This window comes from Phyllopteryx taeniolatus, chromosome 5, assembly GCF_024500385.1.
Source record: "Phyllopteryx taeniolatus isolate TA_2022b chromosome 5, UOR_Ptae_1.2, whole genome shotgun sequence".
Lineage (NCBI taxonomy): Eukaryota > Metazoa > Chordata > Actinopteri > Syngnathiformes > Syngnathidae > Phyllopteryx > Phyllopteryx taeniolatus.
The window spans coordinates 650,029-675,229 of NC_084506.1; the positions used below are offsets into that span (position 1 = coordinate 650,029).

General features: G+C 40.5%; 1 protein-coding gene across 9 annotated transcripts in view; it reads left to right on the plus strand.

The window, feature by feature from the left end:
* zfpm1 (zinc finger protein, FOG family member 1) overlaps window positions 1-25,201 on the plus strand; it is a 167,797-nt gene that overhangs the window by 84,414 nt on the left and 58,182 nt on the right. For 6 of the 9 annotated variants that reach the window (XM_061772668.1, XM_061772670.1, XM_061772671.1 and 3 more), the window contains 2 exons: window positions 733-811; window positions 11,372-11,509. In XM_061772668.1, the coding sequence (XP_061628652.1) occupies window positions 733-811; window positions 11,372-11,509 (217 nt within the window). The remainder of the gene's footprint in view (window positions 1-732; window positions 812-11,371; window positions 11,510-25,201) is intronic. The other 3 variants (XM_061772665.1, XM_061772666.1, XM_061772667.1) reach the window with 1 other exon arrangement.

Consider the following 25,201-nt stretch of genomic DNA (forward strand, 5'->3'; position numbering starts at 1 on the left):
GGCAACTAACATTTTGTGTCCTTCGAGAATGTGGAACCAAAGAGTAAAACTCAATGAGTTTTATTATACAATATGCTTCATAAACGCTATTCTTGTTAAAGATTCTGTTCCATCCAAAATCTTGGATTTAGTAGAAAACCTCTTTTTCATTATCCTGTCCACAAATAGCAAAAAAAAAGGTTATCCCACCAAGGGAACCAGCGGGATACATTGCACTCATTTTTTGTGTACATAGGGCTAAGAATCGCTCTCTAAAACCCCATTCGCGTTGATGGTAACGAATGACTCCCAAATCAGAATCAAATCATTACTCCTTGTACAATTCCGAAATACAGACATGTCATTGTCCAACTGAAACATTTATCATTTGAAAACTATCTATTGAACCAGAAAGAAGAATACGCCGACACGTTTTGGCTGCCGTATTTTAGCCGCCGTGTCTCCCTCCAGCAAAGTTTTTCTTTTTGTTTAAAATGCTTACTTTAACCACGATCCCTCACTGTACCGTGGCCAAAGGTAGAAGTCCAGGTTTGTTTTGCGTCCGTCTCGATGCCGTAAAATGTGTAAACCCGTACTGTCTGAGACCATCTGCCTCATTTCTAGCCATCTAGCTGGCCAGCGCTCATCAATTACCTGCAACGATGTATTGAATCAATCTTGCACAACTTTCTCCCATTCATTCTGCCGCGGTCGCCGTCTGCTATGAACATCCGTGCAACTCCTCGGACACAGCCATCAGACACCTCCTTCTACGGAGATCATTGTCTCGCTGGAGGGCTACATGCATCCATGATCCGTGATTCGCTGCGCAGTAAGTCAAAATGGTGTCGGCCATAAGCAAAGTAAATGTGAAATATTCTGTATTTTTTTAAGTGAATGCAGCGTGGCCACATGGCAGCTCTTGTCACTGTCAGAATAAAGTAAGTAGTATGTTATTCTTTGTTTCGCTGTTATTCAAATCTGCAAATTCTGATTCGGCGTTTTTTTTTTCCGGCGGACTCGAATGCCAATTCGAATCACTACCCATTTGTGAAGAGCCCTAGTACCTACCATAGCGGCTGATCCAAAACACACAAGCTTATCTGTGAAGTGTGGTGGAGGTAATGTCATGGCTTGGTCTTGCATGGCTGCTTCTGGAACGGGCTCACTAGTCTTTATTGATGATGTAACTCAGGATGGTAACAGCAGAATGAAATCTGAAGTCTACAAAACCATTTTGTCTGGCAATGTCCAGAAAAATGCATCCAAACTAATCGGCGGAAGCTTCATCATGCAACAAGACAATGACCCAAAACACACTGCCAACACAACAAAGGACTTCATCAGGGGGAAAAAGTGGAAGGTCTTCGACTGGCCAAGTCAATTACCGGAACTTAACCCAATAGAGCAAGCATTTTACCTCCTGAAGAGGAGACTGAAGGGAGAAACCCCCAGAAACAAACAAGAACTGACAGAGGCTGCAGTAAAGGCTGGAAAAGCATTTAAAATGAAGAATGCAACAGTCTGGTGAATTCAATGTGTCCCAGGCTTGATGCAGTTATTGCAAGTAAGGGTTATGCCACCAAATATTAAATGTTATTCACTTTCAGTTAATTTAATAATGTCTGTTCCGATACTTTTGCTCACTTGAAAGGTGGGTGGCTTCAAATAAAAAGTGCTCTGTTCTGAGTTGTTTAACACATCTAGAGATAAATACCATGAAATAAAAGCTGTAATTCTGAACTTTTGTCTCATATTCATCTTTTGACCTGGAACCAGAATGTCTTCAGTATACAACAAAAACAAAGGAATTGACCTTGCCGTTACAAAACTTTTGGAGGGAACTGTATACTCATAAACCGAAATGTGCATAATTAATAGTTGTATGGCTAATTTAGCCACCTCATTTGAGCTGCATGCAAAAGTCATAATATAACTGAAATTGTCACTCATCTGCCGAAAGAATAATGTCTATAATCGAAGGTTGTCCACACTTAGCTCAATTAAACAAAGTAATGGTCAGTTTTCCTGTTCACTGTGTTGTGTGCCAGTTTATTTCCACTACATAGATTGTTTTGGAAGAATATATGATATATACTACTTGAAACATGGTATTGTAAGATGTGTTTTCATTGGTTGTTTTGTACAGTTTTCACAGTACATGCTGGAAGCCAGAGAATATTCTTAAATTAAAAAGTCAAAATCCTCATAATGTTGACATAGAAGATTATTATCAGACAGCTATCAACTATTAACAATTGAAGGTTGCATGTGTGTGTGTACAGTAGAGGTCGGACTCGCCATCTAAAGCCCTATTCACATTGACATTGACGAACGAATAACGAATCAGAAAACGAATCCATACAATTTGTACTGTTCCGAAATAAAAACATGTAATTGTCCATCAAATGAAAAATCTACTTTGATTATTTGAAAACTATTTATAGCCCCCTGTTTAAGGCCTGGTCACAATTTTTCGGGGTCACAGATGAAGTCACGGCAACGTAAAAGACAATAAGCGCATTTTCCCTCTGGAAAAAGCTGTTGCCAAAACACTTCTTTTTAGTTTAAAATGGCCTACTTTAACCATGATCCCTCGGCGCTTTGCCATGGTCTGTTTTGAACCCACCTCAGCTCAGAAAAATTAAGTAAATCCATGCTGGCTGTCTGGGACCATCTGCTGGCTTCTACTAAGCCAGTTAGTTAGCTTAGCTGCTAGTAAGTGGTAGCTCTCATCAATCATCTGCCACGATGTGTTTTATGAATCTTGCATAACTTTATTCATTTATCCAATTCATCTGCCACGGTCACAGTCTGCCATGAACATTCGCGCAGCTCTTCCTCATAAGACGCTTCATTCCACGGAGATTCTCGCCTCAGGGGAGATGGCACCGTAATACTTATGATACGTTACAGTGGCTACTATACAACTGCACATATGCAGTAAGTAAAAATGGCGGCGGAAGTAAACAAAGAACGTGGTCAGATGACTGTGCTTCATTGGAGCTCCTGTCAGAATACAATACGTGATTTCATTTGTTTCCATTCAAATCCGAAAATTCTGATTTGGGATTCATTTTTTGATTGGAATTCGAGAATTAATTTAATCAGCGAATGCATTTTTCCTTACACTAGAGTACACCCAAACATTTTTTGTTATAGCTATATTCACCTGACCACCCTTGTTTAGTGTGGTTGTCTTCTGCAGCTTCTGCTTCTTCAAACTTCCATTTGTATTCCACAGTTGATAAACTGCATACATTAGTTTGAATGATTGACATTTATTTTACGTTAAACCAGTCTCTACCTTCTCCTCGGACCTTTGCCATAAACAGGTCTTTTTTGTCCACAGAACTGTAGCTCAATGGTAGTTTTTCTTTCAGGACATTGCCCTCAAATGCTTTTGAATTTACAGATGTGTGAAACATATGGCCCTTGGGTCAAAACCTTGGCACCACAGTCATGAACTACAATGAACAATGAAACTGCTATTCCTAAATTGGACAACAAACTTGAGACTCAGACCATGTACTACTGTACCTGCAGTTTGAACAGTGAACACGTTTTCTCAATAATGAACATCAATAAAACAACTGCACTCAAGGCTGACATACAGACACTTAAATTACATCATGTCTGAAACTGGCTGCTACTCAGGACATGACGCCCGATATTGATGCACTTGCACTGTGCAATGTGAAAGATGCCAACGGTTCGGGAGGAAAAGCAAATTAGTCTAGACTAGACAAATTCCTTGTAAAATTATGCCATTTCCATTTTAACTATTGCAACTACCATATTCAGCATATCTAAGAGCAATGCAGCAGATGCTTTTTTACTACTTCTCCCATCTGGTCATACTCATACTGTATGTATGCTTTGGTGTGACGAAACATGGTGGAAGGCAGCCCAAATGACTGTGATAGTTTGTAACCAGCAAATTAATAATTTTTTGTTTTTTTCCCATTTATTTGTTTCTTTATTTTTAAACCTGTCCTGTTCAGCTGCATGCCCTTGCAGAATGGTGGATATATATGCCTTTGTGCTAGAACAGTTTTGCTGTGCAACAGGGGAGTTTGAAATACTCCCTCTGCTTAATTTAAAAAAAAATTATTAATCTGATGGTTATTGAAAATGCAGCCGGACAGAAAAGGGTTTTAGGGGACAGACGGGGACAGATTGGACAAGGGGACTAGGGGTGGGAACCGCAACAAAACAATAGTGAGACATTCTAGATCACAGGTGTCAAAGTGGTGGCCCGGGGGCCAGATCTGGCCCATCACATCATTTTATGTGGCCCGCGAAAGCAAATCAAAATTGCTCATTGTGTTCTGGTGTAATACCATTGAGATACTTGCAAGCATTTTTTGTTACCAATCCCACTTTAAAAAGAAATGTAATACTCGAAAAACATGTTTTTATAGGCTTCTGATTTCAAAACTGGTTATTCATCAATGTGTTGTGTATACTGTATGTAATTACAGTATATGAGGTAATCTTTCATTTATATGGGTTCACAGTTGTGAACACAGTCCCTCTGAGGGAAGTCATAACTACGATGTGGCCCGTGACAAAAATTAGTTTGACATTAACACAAGTAACATTACAACAGATATTTCTAGATTGGGGGAGGGGTTGGAGGCGGGACACCCGGTGAGGACATGGACTAACTAACCAAGAGAACCAGATAAGAGTGGACAGAAAAGGGTAGGACAGGATCTGGGAAAATGTCCGCCAAGACAATGGACGCCCACAACCCAGACACCCCCCCATCCATACCACGCAAACTTCCCCAATCCAGCCCCCCAAAAGAGCCGGAACCGAGGACCGCCCGGAACTGAAACATGGAACCGGAACCGGCGGGGCCAAAAGGGGGGCGGGGGGGAGAAAAGTGAAAACCCCCCCACCCACCCTATTATTTTTGTTACCAGGTCCGACTGGTAACCATTACCCCTGTATCGTGATTGTGTGTGGTGGGGTGTAGTGCATTAAATTGGAGAAACTGGTGGGGGTGTGGCGAGACGGTCACAGGGCAATAATGACCCGCCACCCCTACCTCCCCCCCGCCATACTCCCATTAGAAATCTGCGGGAGAGAAGCATGGCGGTCCAGAGAGCAGGCCGGAGTGCCGGGACACCTGGCTAAGTGTCCTCCCCAGCCCTCCCCCACCCCTCCCCCACAGACCGGTGTATGATGCATTAAAAACTGGAGAAAAGGCAGAGCAGTGAAGTGTGTGTGTGTGGGGGGTTCTAATTAATTACCCTGTAGGCAAAGAATGTAGGGAAAAACGTCACCATGAAGAGGGGGCCACATATCATGTGAGTCTTTCGAGTCATCTGTTGTCACCACCCAAAATTGTACAACAATGCCAAGTTTAGATTCTGTTTGTCACTGTCGACATTTTAAGTAAATTTCTGTGTGTGTAATTGGTCATTTTTGCTTTGTTTTGCTTATATGTAAAGTATATATTTTTCGCAATATCATGATAATATGATGACCACGGTCATTTTGGTCACTATAATCATCCTGTGTAACGTGATAGTATTCTTATCTTAATACTATACTATTCTAAATCACCTTTCTTCTCCTTTCTGAAGCATAACGAGCTTCACCAGATTGTCTTGACTATTGAGTTGCTGCCATGTGATCATCTCGTGTGATTATTATTTTTTTTCATTTGTACGCAATAAAATGACCCTTCAGCATGTTTTAAAAAATATATCTATATTTTAAAAAATCCTTCAACTCAATCCAGAGACCGGTAAATCTGTTCCCTCAATGCACCTCTTATCCCATGCCTCCTGCTTGTACCGTCTGATAGCAGAGTGTTCAGTCATATTCTTTTGACTTATTCAAGATTTCTCTAGCTGTGTTTTTATAATCTCAAAAATTCCTGCACTTGTGAAATTTTGGGGCTGGAAGTGATAAGCCTCTGTTGGTTCGGTTGGTTTGATAAAGCCATGGAAATTCTGTCAGGTGCTAATCGAGACAAGATTAGAGATTAGCAAACTGTGTGTGTGCGTGTCTACGTGCGTGCGTGTGTGTGTTTTGTGTGCATCCATGCGCACGTGGGAGAAAAAGAGCGGTGAGTTGTATAAAAGAAAAAAAATGTTCCAACTTTATCATTACTGAATCTCCTTTGTTTCTGTTTTGTTCTCTTCCGCCCCCAACATGCACCGTCCCATCACACTTTATATACTCTTGTTTTCTCTTGGGTTCCTCGGTTTCCAGCGCTGCCATTATCAGTTCTCTATTAATCAGCCATGCTTGACGAAGCTGCTCTTTCAACCAGGGATCAATACCGGGTCTTTATCTGGCCAGTGGTGGCTAATAAGGCAAGGCCTCTTATCCACCATCTGGATGAGAGTCAATCGCACACACACCACACACACGCAAACGCACACACGCACACACACACATGCACACACACACGCACATGCGCAGGCGATAAGCACCCATGATAACTAGCAAGAAAAAAAACATTCTACCAGTAACACAAACATGCATTCAGTTCCATCTATAACACCCCCTCCTCATTTTGTTGGATATTTTACTATTATTGCACATACACACACGCACACACTCTCACATGCACACACTACTCCCAGCATGTTTTCCTTCACTCTCTGTTATGTGTTAATTTTTCCTCTGTTCATTTTCCTCTCTTCTCAGAATTTCTCAACACTAGCAAAGAGCCACGAAGACGTGTTCCTTTTTTTAAATTTTATTTTATTTTTATTTTTTTAACAAAAAAGTTTTAATAATCATACTTCTCCATCACAGGAAGCCTGGCCGAAAGCTTACCGATTAGTCGTTGTGCGACCCTGTTTTGACCTGACTGTCATGTCCTCTTTGGAGCCCATCCCTTTTTGATCATTTAGAAAGTTTGTGTAATGCAAAAATATTACTCCTTTTCTGTTTTATCATGATTGACAGTTATATAATGCATTGTATGCAGTGAGTGCAAGTCTCTGATTTATTTAAGAAATAGTTTTCTGCCTTTTGGTTTCATCCATCAATTAATCTGTTTTCTACACTATTTAATTATTTGTAGGGTCATCCGGAAGTTGGATTCTATCCCAGTTGACATAGGATGAGAGGCAGGACACCCTGGATAGCTCACCAATAAATCTCATGGCTGACACATTGAGACAACCATTCCCACTCACATTCACACCAACAGGCAATTTTGAGTCTTTACTTTAGTGAACCTGATTTTGGTCTGTGCAAGGAAGCTGGACCACATACAAAATTACAGGGAGAACATTCAAACTGCAAATCAAGGCCTGAGGAAACATTCACCGTCTGTCATTTTATTTAAGTTAATAAAAAAGGCCAGAGCTGTCATAGATTATATTATTTAAAAAGCGTAAGCCACATTTATTTAAATAATATCATGTATAAAGCTTTAAACTGCTAAAATATTTTTTGGGAACATATTGGAACCTGTTCTAAAGAGACTTCCACATTTTTTTATTGCCTTTGGCAGTTTGTTAAAGCGCTTAAACATTATAGCTCAATAAAAAATTACTGGTACTCTATTATTTTGACAAAAGTACAATTCTTTTGAATGTTTTTTAAATATACTTTGTTTATTTGTTTGTTATTTAAACAAACACAGTATGTAACTGATCATTTTAGTGTGAATCGTGGCTGTAATGTACTTTACAGTAAATCGTTGTGTACAGCCTTAAAGATGCTTTTCCACTTGCGCTTTGTTTTGTGACCTTTTGTCTGCCCTTCACGACATTAATTGTTTATTGGATTGTGAGTTTGAGGTGGAATAGTACCACGGTAGACGTTGGTGCAGCTGCTCCAAAGATTTCACTACACCTATGCAAGGTCACATCTACCTTGACTTGCCCTCTGTACAGCCACTACAGCACATGCAAGGGTAAGAAAACGCAAAAGGGCAGAATTAAAGCCTCCTCCCTCCCCCCAAAAAGAAATATAGAAATGAGTTAGGAGGTGAGATTCTTGGATGACTTTGCCCTGCCAGTTTGACAGGGGAAGTTCAGCTTATCAGATTGATGGAGACTGTCTTGCTATGTGGGGGCAGGGAGAGTTTTGGCAGAGAAGTCTCTGTCGACTCCTCCTGATACCTGCCTCCCTGTCTGAGATGATATGGGAGATAATATTGATAATATTAAACGCAATAACTGTGTCTCCAGCTCCCCTCCCACGCTCCATCCCCTGCAGGATAAAATCAATGTGCCATTCAATGTGATTTATAGCTGAAAATAATGGCACTATTTAGGTGGCTGGGGGTGGGTGGGTTGTTGGGACATTTGTGTGTGTTCTTGTGTGTGCAAGTGTACGGGTTGTTCTTTGTTGTTTGTACAGTATATTGCTACCTAAGAGTGATTGCATGTAGAATAATTTGAAAGGTAGATGTCAGATGATTTGATGTGTGTGTGCATGTGTTTGAGAATGTTGTTGTATTTGACAATGCAGATCCAATCTTTCAACGGTTACATTATTAATGTTGCCGTTGAAGGGTGTGTTTCATGGTCATAGGGCCTTTTATGGTGGGTATTGATTGGACGCTATCGCTCTTTATCAAAGTGGGAATGTAAGGGTAAACATGGCCTTTGTGCAGTATAAGCTAAAACCTTGGAGGCTAAGAAAAACATGCTAGGGCTTAGGAGTTAAAGTGGGTAAATCTTAATTATAAGTAGACACTTACTCCTCCTCATGTATTGGTTTTCGTCTATTGATAGTACCAATTGTTTGACAGCACATTGTATTCATTGTTTCAACAAAGAAGTCTAGCCTCACATCCTGGTTTAAGTGCATGATGGCCACAGTATTAGTTCTGTACATTGGCACAAAGAAGTAATGGTTTGTATGAAGTTGAATAGTAGAATAATGTTCATTAAAGGACCTACTGTATAGCATCCAGATGACCTATATGTGCCTAACAAGTTCTCTTTATGTATTTATTGCTCACGAAAAAAAACTGGCAGTCAATAATATCTATCTGTTTTAGAGCAATTGGTAAATAACTAATTGCACTGGGAACACCCCTTAAATAGCAAAAATCTATATGCCGCCATGTCACGCCTGGTGTGACATTAGCGACAGAACTGGAGACCAAATTCGGTGCATAACCGGTGTGGACAATAAGGTGGAAGTATTTACTCATATTTTATATATCGTCACTGTCGAGCCGAATCCTCACACCTCCAAAATGACAACTCTTCAGAAGAAGAAAAAAAACGACATCTTGCTTTTGTTTACAAACACCGAAAATTGGTATTATACCTTTTTTTGTTTTGCTGATATACCATTGCACACTCACAACAGCACCTCAAAATTATCCATCCATTTCCTTTACCGCTTATCCACACTAGGGTCGCGGGCATGCTGGAGCCTATCCCAGCTATCTTCAGGCGAGAGGCGGGGTACACCCTGAACTGGCCGCACATGTTTTTGGGATCTGGGAGGAAACTGGAGTGCCCGGAGAAAACCCACCCAGGCACGGGGAGAACATGCAAACTACACACAGGCGGGGCCGGGATTTGAACCCCGGTCCCCAGAACTGTGAGGCAGATGTGCTAACCAGTCGCCCACCTCAAAATTATGTTGTTGCTAATTTAATATTTATTACTCTGTCATTGATTGACAGATGCTAATTTAATATTAATTAGCAATACATGTAATTATTTATATAGTTACTTATTATTTATTTAATATTTATTACGCTGTCATTGATCAGAATTGTACAAACAAAGGGCGGGGCACCAGCCGTGCCCTTCGTAGCCTACGGTCACATGATGTCAGCAACCGTACAAAAAGCCTTTAACTTCACAAAAGCAAACGCCTGTGATACGTCATCTTCCGGAACTCTTTTTCTAAAGTCTTAGAACCAGGAGTGATGGAATAATTACAACAATGAGCTGTATCAGAAATGAATCTGCATGAATCGTGGCTCATGTGGCTTCCTTCTGCAATGAAGCATTACATTGATCGATTGTAAAAAAAATAAATAAATACAATTTAAAAAAATGCATCTAACCACACGATTTTGACTCATTATTGTCTTAAAAAAACATCCGGATTTTCAATATAGGCGACAGTTATGCAGCACGGCTTGCTTCTGCAGAATGAGGAAATAAGTGGAGTTTTTCAACATTTTGAGCATTCAAGAGCATTTAAAGATTTGTTCTCATGCTATTTTCACCTCATTAAATTGCTTCTTAATGCATAAAAATAACAAAGTAGGGACAGACCAATAGTATTTTTTGTGAAGCACTCAAGAACATGTACTGGTATAAGGAAATGTGCTGGTCGTTCTGTCACTGAAGTCAGCAGGCTGATGGTTCAATCAGGCAGGTATTGACCTAAATGTGGGTCGACCAAAATCTGGTTGGAAATAAAATAATTTTTAAGTCCAAAATTATGGAATAAGTACCTATGTTCGCACTATTTGATATCTCCTTTAAAGGTCTTTAAGATGTGAGGTGGTGTAGATTATGAAAAGAAACGCTATTGTAAAAAAGTGTGATAAACAGATACATTAAGATTGCGACATCTTAATTTCACACTGTATAACCCTTGTCCCGATGATGTAAGACTTAAAAAAACAAGAAAAGAGTGATCTTTACTCAGATAGTCTGAGGTGCTGTGAAGTCACTATTGATCTAATCTTGACTAATCACGAGTTGTGCTAATAGGGAGGGACACAGCAGTTTGATAAACAGACTGATAACAGCTGCACAGTCAAAGTTCACAAATACACATGCATGGATAAATGCATTGTATTAACACACACGTGAAGACATTCAGGACTCACACACACACAGGGATCTCTTTGATCACTGAGCAGGGGGCTCTGTAATCAAGTTGATCAATGGCAGGTATATCATTGTTGATTAGAAGAACACTGGCAGCCACAGTCTTTGCTAAATGTGACAGGGCAAGGGGAAGAAGATAAAGGGAATGGAAAGAAAAAAAACAAGCCCGGAACAGCCCTCCATGCCCCTACACTCAACAAGAACAAGAGAGTGGAGTGGTGGACAACGATGAAAGAAAAAAATGAGATACTTGGACGAGACAAGTGGAAATACTGTAGTCCCAAAATAAGGGAGGTGAAAGCAGAGAGTGAAAGCATCATCTCTGATTCTCTAGAGTTGTAGATGTAATGAAAGGGCCCAGCTCTGTGTGGCAAGGTGTTGTGTTACACAGCTCAGGTAGTCATTTCACAGCAGTCTTTGATCAACAGACAGGAACAGATTTTGCCCAGACACATTCACACACATCACACAGGCAAATATACATAGCTTTCAAACACACGCCAGATTAGTTCAATGAATGTGCTGCTTTGAATGTCAGTTATTATGAATGGTTTAGTCTGAATTTTCACTAATGTCTCTTTGTGTTTTGTATCTAGAGCCGAGGAAGGAGGACATTCATGGAGACCCTGATGAGGGTGATGAAGATGGGGAAGCGCAACGTCTGGGACATAGTAGTGGTAAAGAGGAAGATGAGAGGGAGGAAGAGGATGGCGTATTACAGTGGAAAGGTCCAGGTGAGTAGTTTCCCACAGCTAGTCTTTGTAGGTCTTCAGACAGGTTAAAAGACTGTGAGGATGGCAAGTAAAAATGTAAACCAAACAATTATTAGGATAATAAATAGAGTAACAAGATATCTATGGTTTGATACACTTTTGATATGTCATGTTACCCTTCTGAGCCCCCACATTTAGTATCATCGTTGATGTCATTACAGGTTACCGACTGTAAGCTAGTGGTAGGGAAGAGTGTGGCTAGACAGCATAGGATGGTGGTGTGTAAGATGACTCTGGTGGTAGGGAGAAAGATTAGGAAGACAAAGGCAGAGCAGAGAACCATGTGATGGAAGCTGAGACAGGATGAGTGTTGCGGAGCTTTTAGGGAAGAGGTGACACAGGCTCTCGGTGGACAAGAGGCGCGTCCAGAAGACTGGACCACTACAGCCAAGGTGATCAGAGAGGCAGGCAGGAGAGTACTTGGTGTATCTTCTGGCAGGAAAGGAGAGAAGGAGACTTGGTGGTGTAACCTCACAGTGCAGGAAATCTTACAAGGAAAAAGGTTAGCTAAGAAGAAGTGGGACACTGAGAGGACCGAGGAGAGGCGAAATAAATACATTGAGATGCGACATAGGGCAAACGTAGAGGTGGCAAAGGCCAAACAAGAGGCATATGATGACATGTATGCCAGGTTGGACACTAAAGAAGGAGAAAAGGATCTATACAAGTTGGCCAGACATAGGGATAGAGATGGGAAGGATGTGCAGCAGGTTAGGGTGATTAAGGATAGAGATGGAAATATGTTGACTGGTGCCAGTAGTGTGCTAGATAGAAGGAAAGAATACTTTGAGGAGTTGATGCATGAGGAAAATGAGAGTGAAGGGAGAGTAGAAGAAGCAAGTGTGGTGGACCAGGAAATGGCAATGATTAGTAAGGGGGAAGTTAGAAATGCATTAAAGAGGGTGAAAAATGGAAAGGCAGTTGGTCCTGATGACATTCCTGTGGAGGTATGGAAGCATCTAGGAGAGGTGGCTGTGGAGTTTTTGACCAGCTTGTTCAATAGAATTCTAGTGTGTGGGAAGATGCCTGAGGAATGGAGGAAAAGTGTGCTGGTGCCCATTTTTAAGAACAAGGGTGATGTGCAGAGCTGTGGGAAATATAGAGGAATAAAGTTGATGAGCCACACAATGAAGTTACGGGAAAGAGTAGTGGAGGCTCGACGGAAGTGAGTATTTGCAAGCAACAGTATGGTTTCATGCCTAGAAAGAGTACGACAGATGCATTATTTGCCTTGAGGATGATGATGGAAAAGTACAGAAGGAGCTACATTGTGTCTCTGTAGATCTAGAGAAAGCCTATGACAGAGTACCCAGAGAGGAACTGTGGAACTGCATGCGGAAGTCTGGAGTGGCAGAGAACTATGTTAGAATAATACAGGACATGTACGAGGGCAGCAAAACGGTGGTGAGGTGTGCTGTAGGTGTGACAGACGAATTTAAGGTGGAGGTGGGACTGCATCAGGGATCAGCCCTGAGCCCCTTCCTGTTTGCAGTGGTGATGGATAGGCTGACAGATGATGTTAGACTGGAATCCCCGTGGACCATGATGTTTGCAGATGACATTGTGATCTGCAGTGAAAGCATGGAGCAGGTGGAGGAACAGTTAGAAAGATGGAGGCATGCACTGAAAAGCAGAGGAATGAAGATTAGCCGAAATAAGACTGAATGAATATGTGCATGAATGAGACGGGGGGGTGGTGGAAGAGTGAGGCTACAGGGAGAAGAGATAGCAAGGGTGGAGGACTTTAAATACTTGGGGTCAACCGTCCAGAGCAATGGTGAGTGTGGTCAGGAAGTGAAGAAACGGGTCCCAGCAGTTTGGAACGGGTGAAGGAAGGTGTCAGGTGTGTTATGAGATGAAGGATGAAGGTTAAAGTTTATAAAACAGTGGTGAGGCCAGCCATGATTAGAAACAGTGGCACTGAAGAGACAACAGGAAGCAGAGCTGGAGGTGGTGGAAATGAAGATGTTGAGGTTCGCTCTCGGAGTGAACAGGTTGGATAAAATTAGAAATCAGAGGGACAGCCAAGGTTCGATGTTTTGGAGACAAAGTTAGAGAGAGCAGACTTCGATGGTTTGGACACGGCCAGAGGTGAAACAGTGAGTATATTGGTAGAAGGTTGATGAGGATAGAGCTTCCAGGCAAGAGAGCTAGAGGAAGACCAAAGAGAAGGTTGATGGATGTCGTGAAGGAAGACATGAGCAGTTGGTGTTCGAGAGGAGGATGCAGGAGATAGGCTTACATGGTAAAGGATGACTCGCTGTGGCGACCCCTAAAGGGACAAGCCGAAAGGAAAAGAAGAAGTTTACAATAACCTAGGCCTTCACTGTTGTTTGCATCATTGTTTTTAAGTTGGCTCAAATAAAATGTGCAATGCTGAAGGCATGCAATCTGCTGGATGAGAAGTCAGAAGTCAATTAAATTATCACATTAAATTAAATATGGTGTAAACTGTGGTGCCAACCCATGGTGGCGCCACTGTTCTTCCCCGGATCCTACCTTCTGCTTCATTAGGCTACAGGTGCCAATGAGTTCTCTTCTTAAAAAAAAAGATAAAATTGATCTTGTCCTCATGTGATACCGTCGCACTTTATTGCTATGCTCTGTAATGGTCTAAATGGACATGCAGAGAATCGCTGATAGGAGAGGGAAAAAAAAGCAACACAAATATTTTATTTCTAGTTAATACATAAATATCCCTTTTGGAAATACATTTGATATATCAAATTTATTATCGATTGAAGAAGTTTCAGAAAGCATGTAGTAGGAATCATTAATCACAACTTCTCAAATGTGAAAAAAATTGTTAGAAACTGGTGAAGTAATCTATTTTAGAAAATAGATTTTTCTTTTTTCACTTGTTGTCCCTCACCTTTAAGTTATCCATCTTAAGCAGTCGCCATAGTTGTTGATTTTTAGAAAGTTAAATTCCGACTACGTCTTGTGTATTTTCTTTTGATAATACAGTACTTTATAGGGCTCTACACTAACATTTGCACTAGTAGCGTTGGTGTGACCAACATTTTCAGTTAGTCGCACCATAGTAGCATACCATAGTTCTGTATGAAGTAAAGATTGACAGTGACTCAAGATATGATATTTGCTAAATATTTTACTGTGAACAAGAAGTTTGTCTGCAACAAGCAGTGGTAGACAAAACAGGTCAACTAAAAAAGGCTTTACTTTTATTTGATCATTTGTTCAACTCAGAGGGGCCAGTTTTTAGAGTGAGGGCTTCCAACCCTCTTCCCCTGGGAAAACCACTTCATTTTGAGCATTACCACAACCATAGGATTGACATACATTTAAAAATGATTGCATAAGTGTACCACCACCATATAAAAGTATCGTTTATGATTCTTCACACTATTTTGCAATATTTACTAGCAAAACAAACCAATTTACCTAATTATAATCATAGTCCCAAACAGAACATGGATAAATCATTACTACGCCAATTATTGCACTTTATTTTAATAGTTTTTTTTCCCCTATGCAATCCCCTTAAAAGGAGTCTGGGCTTTTTAACTTTGTACATAACATAATTTTATATGTCTATGCTATAAACAGGGTTGTGACTTGGGTTATTTTAGCGATAGACAGACAGATAGCTACAGTAGATAGAGAAGTAGTCCAGATGAATTGAAGGGTCACATTTTTCATTTAAAATGAATAACTTGAGGACCAGCATCAAAATAGGTATGTGGTGGCTATATACTATCCCTACCTGGAAGAAGCAGTCAATTATGCTGCAGCAGGCAGCCAATCATATTGCAGTGGGTCACTTTTAACTCAAACGGAATTCAGAACAATGATCGAGACGTCTCTCTCTCTCTCTCTCTCTCTCTCTCTCTCTGAGAGTGTGCAGGAGGAGTAAATTGCGGTGGAAAAAAATTTCAACCATCAAAACATGCACTCGTACACGTGCAACAAGAAGAAATCTTTAATCGCACAAGCTGAAAAAAAGGTCGCAAATGCGATCAATTTGGTCGCAGCCTCGAGCCCTGCTTCACTCGGTACCATAGTTGCACAAAGGGAACTTACATTTTAATCAGCATTATCTTATGTATATACACTGTACATGTACAATTCCAATGAAGTTGGGACGTTGTGTTAAACATAAATAAAAATACAATGATTTGCAAATCATGTTCAACCTATATTTAATTGCATACACTACAAAGACAATATATTTAATGTTCAAACTGATAAACTTTATTTTTTTTTAGCAAATAATCATTAACTTAGAATTCTTTGGCTGCAACACGTTCCAAAAAAGCTGGGACAGGGTCATGTTTACCACTGTGTTACATCACCTTTTCTTTTAACAACATTCAATAAACGTTTGGAAACTGAGCACACTAATTATTGAAGCTTTGTAGGTGGAATTCTTTCCCATTCTTGCTTGATGTACAGGTTCAGCTGTTCAACAGTCCGGGGTCTCCGTTGTCGTATTTTGCCGCATACATGCAGTGATTTCTCCAGATTCTCTGAACCTTTTGATGATATTATGGACCGTAGATGATGAAATCCCTAAATTCCTTGCAATTGTATGTTGAGGAACATTGTCCTTAAACTGTTCGACTATTTTCTCACGCACTTGTTCACAAAGAGGTGAACCTCGCCCCATCTTTGCTTGTGAATGACTGAGCAATTCAGGGAAGCTCCGTTTATACCCAATCATGGCACCCACCTGTTCGCAAACAGGTCTTTGATGAGCATTCCCCAACTTTCTCAGTCTTTTTTGCCACCTGTCCCAGCTTTTTTGGAATGCTTTGCAGCCATAAAATTCTAAGTTAATGATTATTTTATTATTTAATGATAATATAAAACAATAAGGTTTATCACTTTGAACATTAAATATGTTGTCTTTGTAGTGTATTCAATTAAATATAGGTTGAACATGATTTGCAAATCATTGTATTTTTATTTATGTTTAACACAACGTCCCAACTTCATTGGAATTGGGGTTGTACAATCTTTTCCAATTCCGTCCACTGTTTTGTATCTGCTCATTGGCAGAAAAACAATAAAATAGGTCTATGCAAGCATAGCAGCCCAAAGCATGATTATCAGAGATAAATTTTGCTGGAAAAAAAGAAAACATTCCCACACTCGTACATTTGAACCCTTCCTCTGTTGTGACAGCGTCTTCCAATGTCCTTTGTGTTGTCCTACCTTTTCCCTTCTGAAGATGTGAATATGACAGGGATGCAAATGTATTCAACTCAAAAATAACAACAAAAAACAGACACACACAGCCAGAAGGAGATAAGAAGAAAAATACCTCTCTTATCGAGGTTTGTTTATTTTGCTGTTTCTTTTGTCTTCAATGAGTTAAACAATGCACAAAGATTAGCACACCATCACTCACGTTTCCTTTTCAAGCTGTGGTCATTTTATGTGTTTGCATGTTTGAACGCGTGAACACACAGTGATGTGTGTGTCAGTGTTTGTGTGTGTGTGTGTGTTTCAATTCCTCCAGTGGGGAGGAGAGGATGTGTTCATTATCGTCCTGTCCCAGCCTTGTCCCTTTAACAGTAATTGGAGTGATATTAATTGCTGCGTGGTGGCTGGTTGATGGTAGCACCATGATGCTGTACTGATATGGTCCTTCGTGTTCCCCCCACTACCTCCTCACTCCACCCCCCACTCATCCGCACAAACTAACTGGCGGCTGAGCGAGGTGGTGGAGTGGGGGAGAGAAAGGGAGAGAGATAGCCCCTCTATCAGCTCCGGAGCAGGCGCTGTCTTTATCAGGAGCACGATTGGCAAAAAGGAAACTTTGACCAGTCTGAATTTTTCCCTTATCGTCAAGCCTCCCCTTCCTCCATTGCTCCCTTCCTCCATCCATCCACCTTTCTCCTCCTCGGGTCTCTCCATCACAAGCTAGCTAACAACTCCGCTAACAGCCACCCTCCTTCTTCTCCCCTCTCCGACAGCATACATCACTGCCTCCTTTCTTTGCTTCTTTTTTTCTTCTTTTCCTTTGACCTGGTTTTCATTGTGGATTATTGCCACCTGCCAATGTACTTTTGTCCATACAAAAATGCTCATCATGTATCAGACACTTCCCATAAAGGCATGAGAGACAAAGTGTGTATTGGCTAGAATGGAAGTAAACAGGTTTTTATCTCTTCTGGGAGTGTTGGCATTCCACTCGTTTCTCACTGTTGTTGATTGTAGACACTGGCTTTAAGGACGAGAAGTTCCTAGTGTTTAATCTTATGGCGTTTTGCCGTTTACTTTGTGCCAAGTTGTTCAGTAGTGTCAACATTAACAACCTTTAACACTATGTTTCAATGTTCATAGCTGTGTTAACTTATTAATATCAACGAAAGTGAAAATTATGAGGTTTGACCAACTCTCTCTCTGGACACTGATCAACCTCCGATTTGACCGTAGAGGTATTTTCAAATGTTCCCCATTGGAAATGGCACAAATTAGGTTTTTGCCAATTTTGTAATAAACTTTCAACATTTTTAACAGTCCTGCAAGTGTAAAATAACAATGAACTATTGTTAATACAGTATAAAACATAAAACCAATAAAAATGTTCTGCATCCCAACTTTAATAGCGGCTGTCGAGTGACAAAAGTGGAGATGTGGATGAATTGTAACATGAAAAGACTTGATGCAATTAACTTTTTAACATTCTTCGCTGTCATACAAATGTAAAGAAACCGCTGCACTGTGAACATTAAATTGTTAAATAAATGATTCTGTACTCACTAACGCTGTGGTGAACGTGCAGAAGGGAGTTAATTTATTTTGCATGTGAGCTATGAAGACTAAAATGCAGCTGACTCGCAGTGTAAAGACTGAATTCTCTTATGGATAGAGACATTTTGTCAAATGAAGAATTGTACGATTTCAGAAACATTCCGCTTTTGAATTTCCACTCCAGCTACTGTTTGAACAGCAAATGTCCTATTACTGAACTCACTGTTTGTCTGTGATTTCAGCTAAATAATAACGTAAACTTACCGCTGCGTTTCAATGAACAGAAACTGCAATCATGTATCGATTACATATTCATTGGCTAATGTTTTTTTAATCCCATGAAAAACCAGCAGTAAACAGCCATCAGCTACAGCTACTACATATATGAAGTGCAAGGGGTTTTACACGTAAAACAGTTGTTTTTCTCATCCCCCTTTTTCATCTCGTTCAATGTTCTTTCCCATTCTTACACTACCACACGCATCATTCGATTTTCTTGCATCCACCTACAGTTTATATATTTTCCACTCCATAAGTGCATCAATTCAGTTTTCTCTAAATTGCTCGAATTCTTGAATATCAATGTTCCCTTCATATTACAACCATATCATCTCTTAATTTATCTAAAGACTGTAATGATTTTGCTGCCATTACCAGTGAGCTGAGAAAACAGACAATTTAAATTAATCTACAATTAGTTAGCTCCTGTTATTATATTCAAATATTTTATCACTGGACAACATTTTTCATTGGAAATATTTGTTGATTGTGGTAGTCTAAACTGCATATATTAGATGGCTGTCAATACTTTTCTTTTCATTATTATTTGCTGTAGAGTAAGAAACAAGGCATTGACTTGTGGCCTCTGCTGATATAATAAAGGGCATAAATTAAAGTAGTAATAATTCAGAATGGATTAGTGAGGCCAGCAATTTTCCGTTATCGGATGTGTTCTCTATTTTGAAACAATTGAGATGACATCTGCCCTGCTGCAGCAGTGTGTGTGTGTGTTTGTGGGTGGGTGATCTTGTGTCATTTTAATCGGGCAGTAAGGTACCTTAAGAAAGGTCTAGGTGGAAGCTGCTTCCTATCAGGGATGGTATGATTTGCTAAAGCTGCCATTTTTAATCTACAGTTTGTCCATATTGCATGATATGCAAAATAACTTATGAAGTGAATAAATCTTTTGAATGACCTTGCAGGCTTGAAGGTTTGATATTTTCTCCCTTGCAGCTTTAACTTCTTGATATGCAAATGGTGTCACAGTAATCCCTTGTCATTTGCTAGCTGGCTGCCTGGCAGTCTCTCCACATTCTCGCCTTATAACTCCATTGTCACTGGCCAACGAGAATCTCCATCTAAATAGTGAAAGTGCTTTATATCCAATTGCAAACTGATGGACAACACAGCATGGATGGATATATGATGAATTATCAAATTCACAAACTCTTTGGAAAAAAAATAAAGATAACCTTGACGTCTACAGTACAACCCGTGAGGTTAAACTGGTATTCCCAGGTTCCAATTGTCATAGATTTGAGTGTGAGTAAGCCATTATCTTTGAAGGGATAGTACGAAAGGACTCCTCTGCACGCTTGGAGCATAAATGGTACTTTAAGAAGGGGCCAAATGTTTCAGTTCATTCTTCACAACTCAAGATTTTGTGTGCATTATTGATGGTATTACATTTTGATAATATTTTTTTTTTTTATGTGCTCCCTGATTGTTAAGCCAATATTTGGTACAGCTGCAGAATTTCACACGATCCAACACAAGAACAAAAACTTTCCATCCTAAAAATATGATGGCAGATTTGATTGCCAGTCTCTCATATCATGCTTGTAGTATGCTATTCACTATAATATTAACACCTCACTTCAGTTATATTCCACTGCAAATTATAACCAATATTATTGGAATATGGAATTTGGAATTTTGAAGTTGGACTCAGTGAAGTGTTAAAGTGTACCACCTATTGAAAAGCAGTCATGCACTGACTTAAAGTCTGATCATGTGAAATGTGCTAAACAAGGAAGCTGTAGCATGACCACCTATTATTTTTTATTATATTATTATTATTATTATTATACATATTATTTAGTGTTGGGATTAAAATGCGATTTCAAGTCCGTCCTCCTTTTAACACCATGATATGCAACAAGGATAACAAAGAATGGCCTCACGGGGCATTCTGATCACACCCTGTGAAAACATCTACAGTACTTGGCAAGCCCATGAAGCCAGCCTAGTAAGCCGAATACTTTCTTGCTTTCCTTGGCACTGCTTGCTGCTTATCCCTCTCAGCACAGATGTTTCAATTAACCTCAAATAAAGCATTCTAATGGCTGCTTTGATAACAGTGAGTATTATTTTCTTGGTCCTGTGGAAATTGGGTTACTTTACTGTATATGGGAGCATAAAGACACAATACACTTATTATCACAGTCAATGACAATTTACAACCCCTATTTTTTGCTTCGCTTAAATGAGCCCCCTTGGAAGCCGTACCAATGCAAAGTATGGCTTACGTTTCGTGACGACGAGGGGCGACGTTTGGGCGTGACTACTTGTTGAGCCCTGAATCTAAAGTGAGTGAACGGCAAAGTGCACATGAGCAATGATAAAGACAGTGCAGGCTGTATTTCACTTTAACAGCACTCCATCACCAAGCCACTGAATTTACTTAGAAGAATGTGCTCAAAGACACATTTTAGGGAATAGCCAGCTCACAAAAGATTTACCAGACAACTATCTGTTTATATACAGTAGTCTACTGTACAAGCTATTAAAAAGTACATTTTATATGGTACTGTACTTCCTCTATAAAGGGACAGGTGAGAAGAAGGTGAGGGAGCATAGCCCTAATAGAAACGGTGAGGAATAAAGAATATTGAGTTTAGAGCACAGAGATAATGAGGGGTGAAAATGGGTGAGGGATTAAGGATCAATGAGAGACACAGATGAGGGGTGAGAGATTTAAGAGGGCCAATTCAGATAGCGAAATTAGAGGTGAACGATGGGAAGTGGGTAGGGTTAAGAGTTAGAAGGCTGAGGGCAATATCATTTGTCTTGTTGGCGCTGTTAAATGAAGTACCTAAAGTATCACATTTGAGTTTGGCTGTCGTTTTAAACGTTTTATTTGTTGTAGATCTAATTTTTAAAAATTATTGAAAATTATGGACGTACAAACCATCATATATTTTATGTATTCATTCTTTCATTAGTTTGCAGTCTTTTTTTCTGTTGTTTATATGTTTTTAAAGCTTTGAAAAGAAAAGAAAGTTTAAGTTGCTAAAAGAAGCTCAAATCCCTGATTGGGACTTTATTTTCAATTATCCTTGTTTCCACTGCCATTTTGATATGGCAATGGAATGTGTGATAAAATCATAATCTGTACAAAAGGGCATTCTTGAAGGAGTGAAGATAATTTGTTTTTGTTCCAAAGTCCTTGTTTGTTTTCATTGAAAGCCTTTTGTGGGCTGTTGTGGAAGGACATAAACAGTAGTGAAGGTAAATAGTTATAGAATAACCGTGAGCTGCATGAAAGTGGTGCTGACCCACATCCATCCATCTCTTGCAAACGTGCTCTTACTGTGCTCTACTCTGTCTCCTTGCTCCATATCACCAACCAGCAGACTCCCTTGCATCTTAGGAGAAGGGTGCCCCTCTAAACTGGCTGTCAATTTAAGATGTCAGTCAAAATGGCATGGAATGCTGTTTGGCTGTCACATGGCCAGAGGGCTTGTCTTGTCAGTATGGGTCACACTTGAAAGAGGTTGTGAAGGTCTGTCTTGGTTCCACAGGTAAAATTGTTGTTGCCCTTCCCCTTAAAGGGGCTCAAAGCAGATATCCGTGTTTTGTTTCTAAATACATTAAATATGTTTGAAGTGCTGAAAACATATGCAATGACATAACAATATAGTGCTGAATTGTTGAGATATACAGTAGTTTAAGCATCTTTTTCACCGTTTGAATTTTCCTGATTTTGTGGGTGGGGCTAAGAACACAGCCCCATGACATAACAGGGCTGGGGCATATACTTGAGTTCCCCCCACTATAAAAGTACAAAATAATGTCATTTCGTTTGGCTGTTCAGTTTTGTGTTAGCTGTGCTTAGCGTCCATAACAAGGCCTATTTACCACTCGAGCTTGCAGTTAGCAAGCTAGCAATGGCTACACCCCTTCAGTGGATGATTCAGTTTACAGAACAGCTCGGTAACATTTTTTTTAAGATCCCAGAAAACGAGGAAATAAAAAAGTGATGGACTGACTTTTTAAAGACACACCTGGATGGTGAGCTGAACGTCAGGTGCCGTGTTAGGATGTGACATTGTCACCAACAACGAGGGTAAATTGACGTGTGCTTATTTTTATGATTATAGTCCACAATAACCATTAAATTTTTAAGTTGAGCCTCCTAATGTTTTTTTCCATCATATAAGCTATCACCCCCTGAGTATGTTTGATTCCTTTTGGCGCATCCATACAAGACGCCCACAGCATCTGAGAGCTGGGAGGTGGCCCTTATTGAAACCTGATTTTATATATTTATAACTTTTTTTTCAATTCATTCAAATTTCCCAGGCTTGTTAACATTACTCTTCTCTGTGATGTGTCCAAATTACATACTTTTTTTTTCTTCTCTCCCCTGCTTAGTGCTACTTTACAGAAAGACAAACCCACAGTGGCTACTGAAGTGAATGGAAACCAACACAAGTAATTAAAGAAAAAAGAAAAATACAAATGTCAATAGGAGCAGAAGTTTCTTTTCGTTAAGTGAAATCGTTTGATTGCAGTGATTTCCTCAAAAGGTTGACAGGAAAATATTTAGTTGAGGCAACAAGGATTATTATTCATCATCATCAGTATCAGTTTTGTCCATGACACTTTCATGAGTTTAATAATTCTGTTGGGCGACCAAAAAAATAATTGCTTATGATCATTGGTTAATTTTCAGTACGTTTTATTTTGTCAGTTTCAAGTTATTTCAGTGACTAGTGTTGTACCTAAACGAGTTCAATGAACAGATGTTCATGGACTATTTCATATTTTGGGCGAACGTGAACTGAAGAAAATTCATTTCTGCCTAATAAAGATTATTCAGAACGCACTCATTCTGGCGTCTGTGAACGATTTTCGAACGCAAGTTCATTTTCATTCAAGAGTTCCAGGTTTTGTTAGGGACCAGGACAAAACCCAGCTGAACACACAATATACCAACCTCCATATACCAGGGAATCAACGCCAACTGATTCAGTGCGGCCGCCATTTATGTTTACATGCACAAAGTGCGTTCAGGGACACTGTAAATAGGAGAGAATGTGTTATTTTGTTAGGAAAATTATTTATATTAGAATGCTTTAGTTAAAACACTGTATTTAATTTCATGTTTGTAACAGTGAACAGTTCAAAATTTTTAATTATGAACTCAACTTGTTAATTTTTGGAACGGTGAACTGACTTTGAGCTAGTTTGCATAGAAAATTAACTTTCCCAACACTTGACCATTGTGGTTTTTTTTTCACGGTGTATAACCGTAAGATATTGGACTAGACTCAAAAGCAGCCGGAGGCGGAGGAAGCAGATGAAAATGGTTTATTAAGGGATATCCTGGGGGGTAGGAGTGATGGTGGAGAGGGGCGGCAACTTTGCTATAATTACGGATAAATCGACAGTAGAAGTTAGCAAAGCCTAGGAAACGTAGTTCTTTGCGGGTGGAGGGAATGGGCCAGTTGACGACTGCTTGGATCTTTGCTGGGTCGGGTTGTAACTGTCCTTTGGCAAAGATGTAGCCCAGGAAGTGTACGGAGGAGAGATGGAATTCACATTTTTCCGGTTTCACAGAGTCTGTTCTCAAGTAGGTGTTGGAGGACTTGGCGAACATGTAGGTGATGTTCCTCGGGAGAGCGGGAGAATATATCGTCTAAAAAGACAAAGACAAATCCATCCATCCATTTTCTGAGCCGCTTCTCCTCACTAGGGTCGCAGGCGTGCTGGAGCCTATCCCAGCTGTCATCGGGCAGGAGGTGGGGTACACCCTGAACTGGTTGCCAGCAAATCGCAGGGCACATAGAAACAAACAACCATTCGCACTCACAGTCATGCCTACGGGCAATTTAGAGTCTCCAATTAATGCATGTTTTTGGGATGTGGGAGGAAACCGGAGTGCCCGGAGAAAACCCACGCAGGCACGGGGAGAACATGCAAACTCCACACAGGCGGGGCTGGGGATTGAACCCGGGTCCTCACAACTGTGAGGCTGACGCTCTAACCAGTCGGCCATCGTGCCACCCCAAAGACAAATCGGTTGAGCATATCACGGAGGACGTCGTTAAGGAAAGTTGAAAAACTCCGGGGGCGTTGGTTAACCCAAAGGGCATGACAAGGTATACAAAGTGGCTGAGGGGGGTATTGAAAGCTGGTTTCCATTCATCCCCCTCTTTAATGCGGATGAGATGGTATGCGTTGCGCAGGTCCAATTTGGTTCATATCTGGGCATCGCAGAGGGGTTCAAATGAAGGGTCAATGAGGGGTAGCGGGGATTTCTTTTTCACGGTGATGTCATTGAGTCCACGGAAATCGATGCAGGGGCGGAGAGTGGTGTCTTTCTTTTCCACAAAGAAGAAGCCAGCCCCCACAGGGGAAGAAGAGGGCCGGATGAGTCCGGAAGCAAGGGAGTCACGGATATAGTCCTCCATAGCGTTTTTCTCAGGCCGGGAAAGGTTGAAGAGGGGAGAGGGGCAGTCATAAGGGTCAATAGCACAGTCATAAGGGCGGTGAGGGGGTAGTGAGATGGCAAGATCTTTACTGAAGACAGGAGAGAGGTCGTGGTATCTTCCGGAACCCCAGAGAGGTCGACAGGGGTGGCAGGTGGCTGAGGTTTGTTGGAGGAAGGAACGGCCGAAAGAAGGCAATGGGAATGACAGAAAG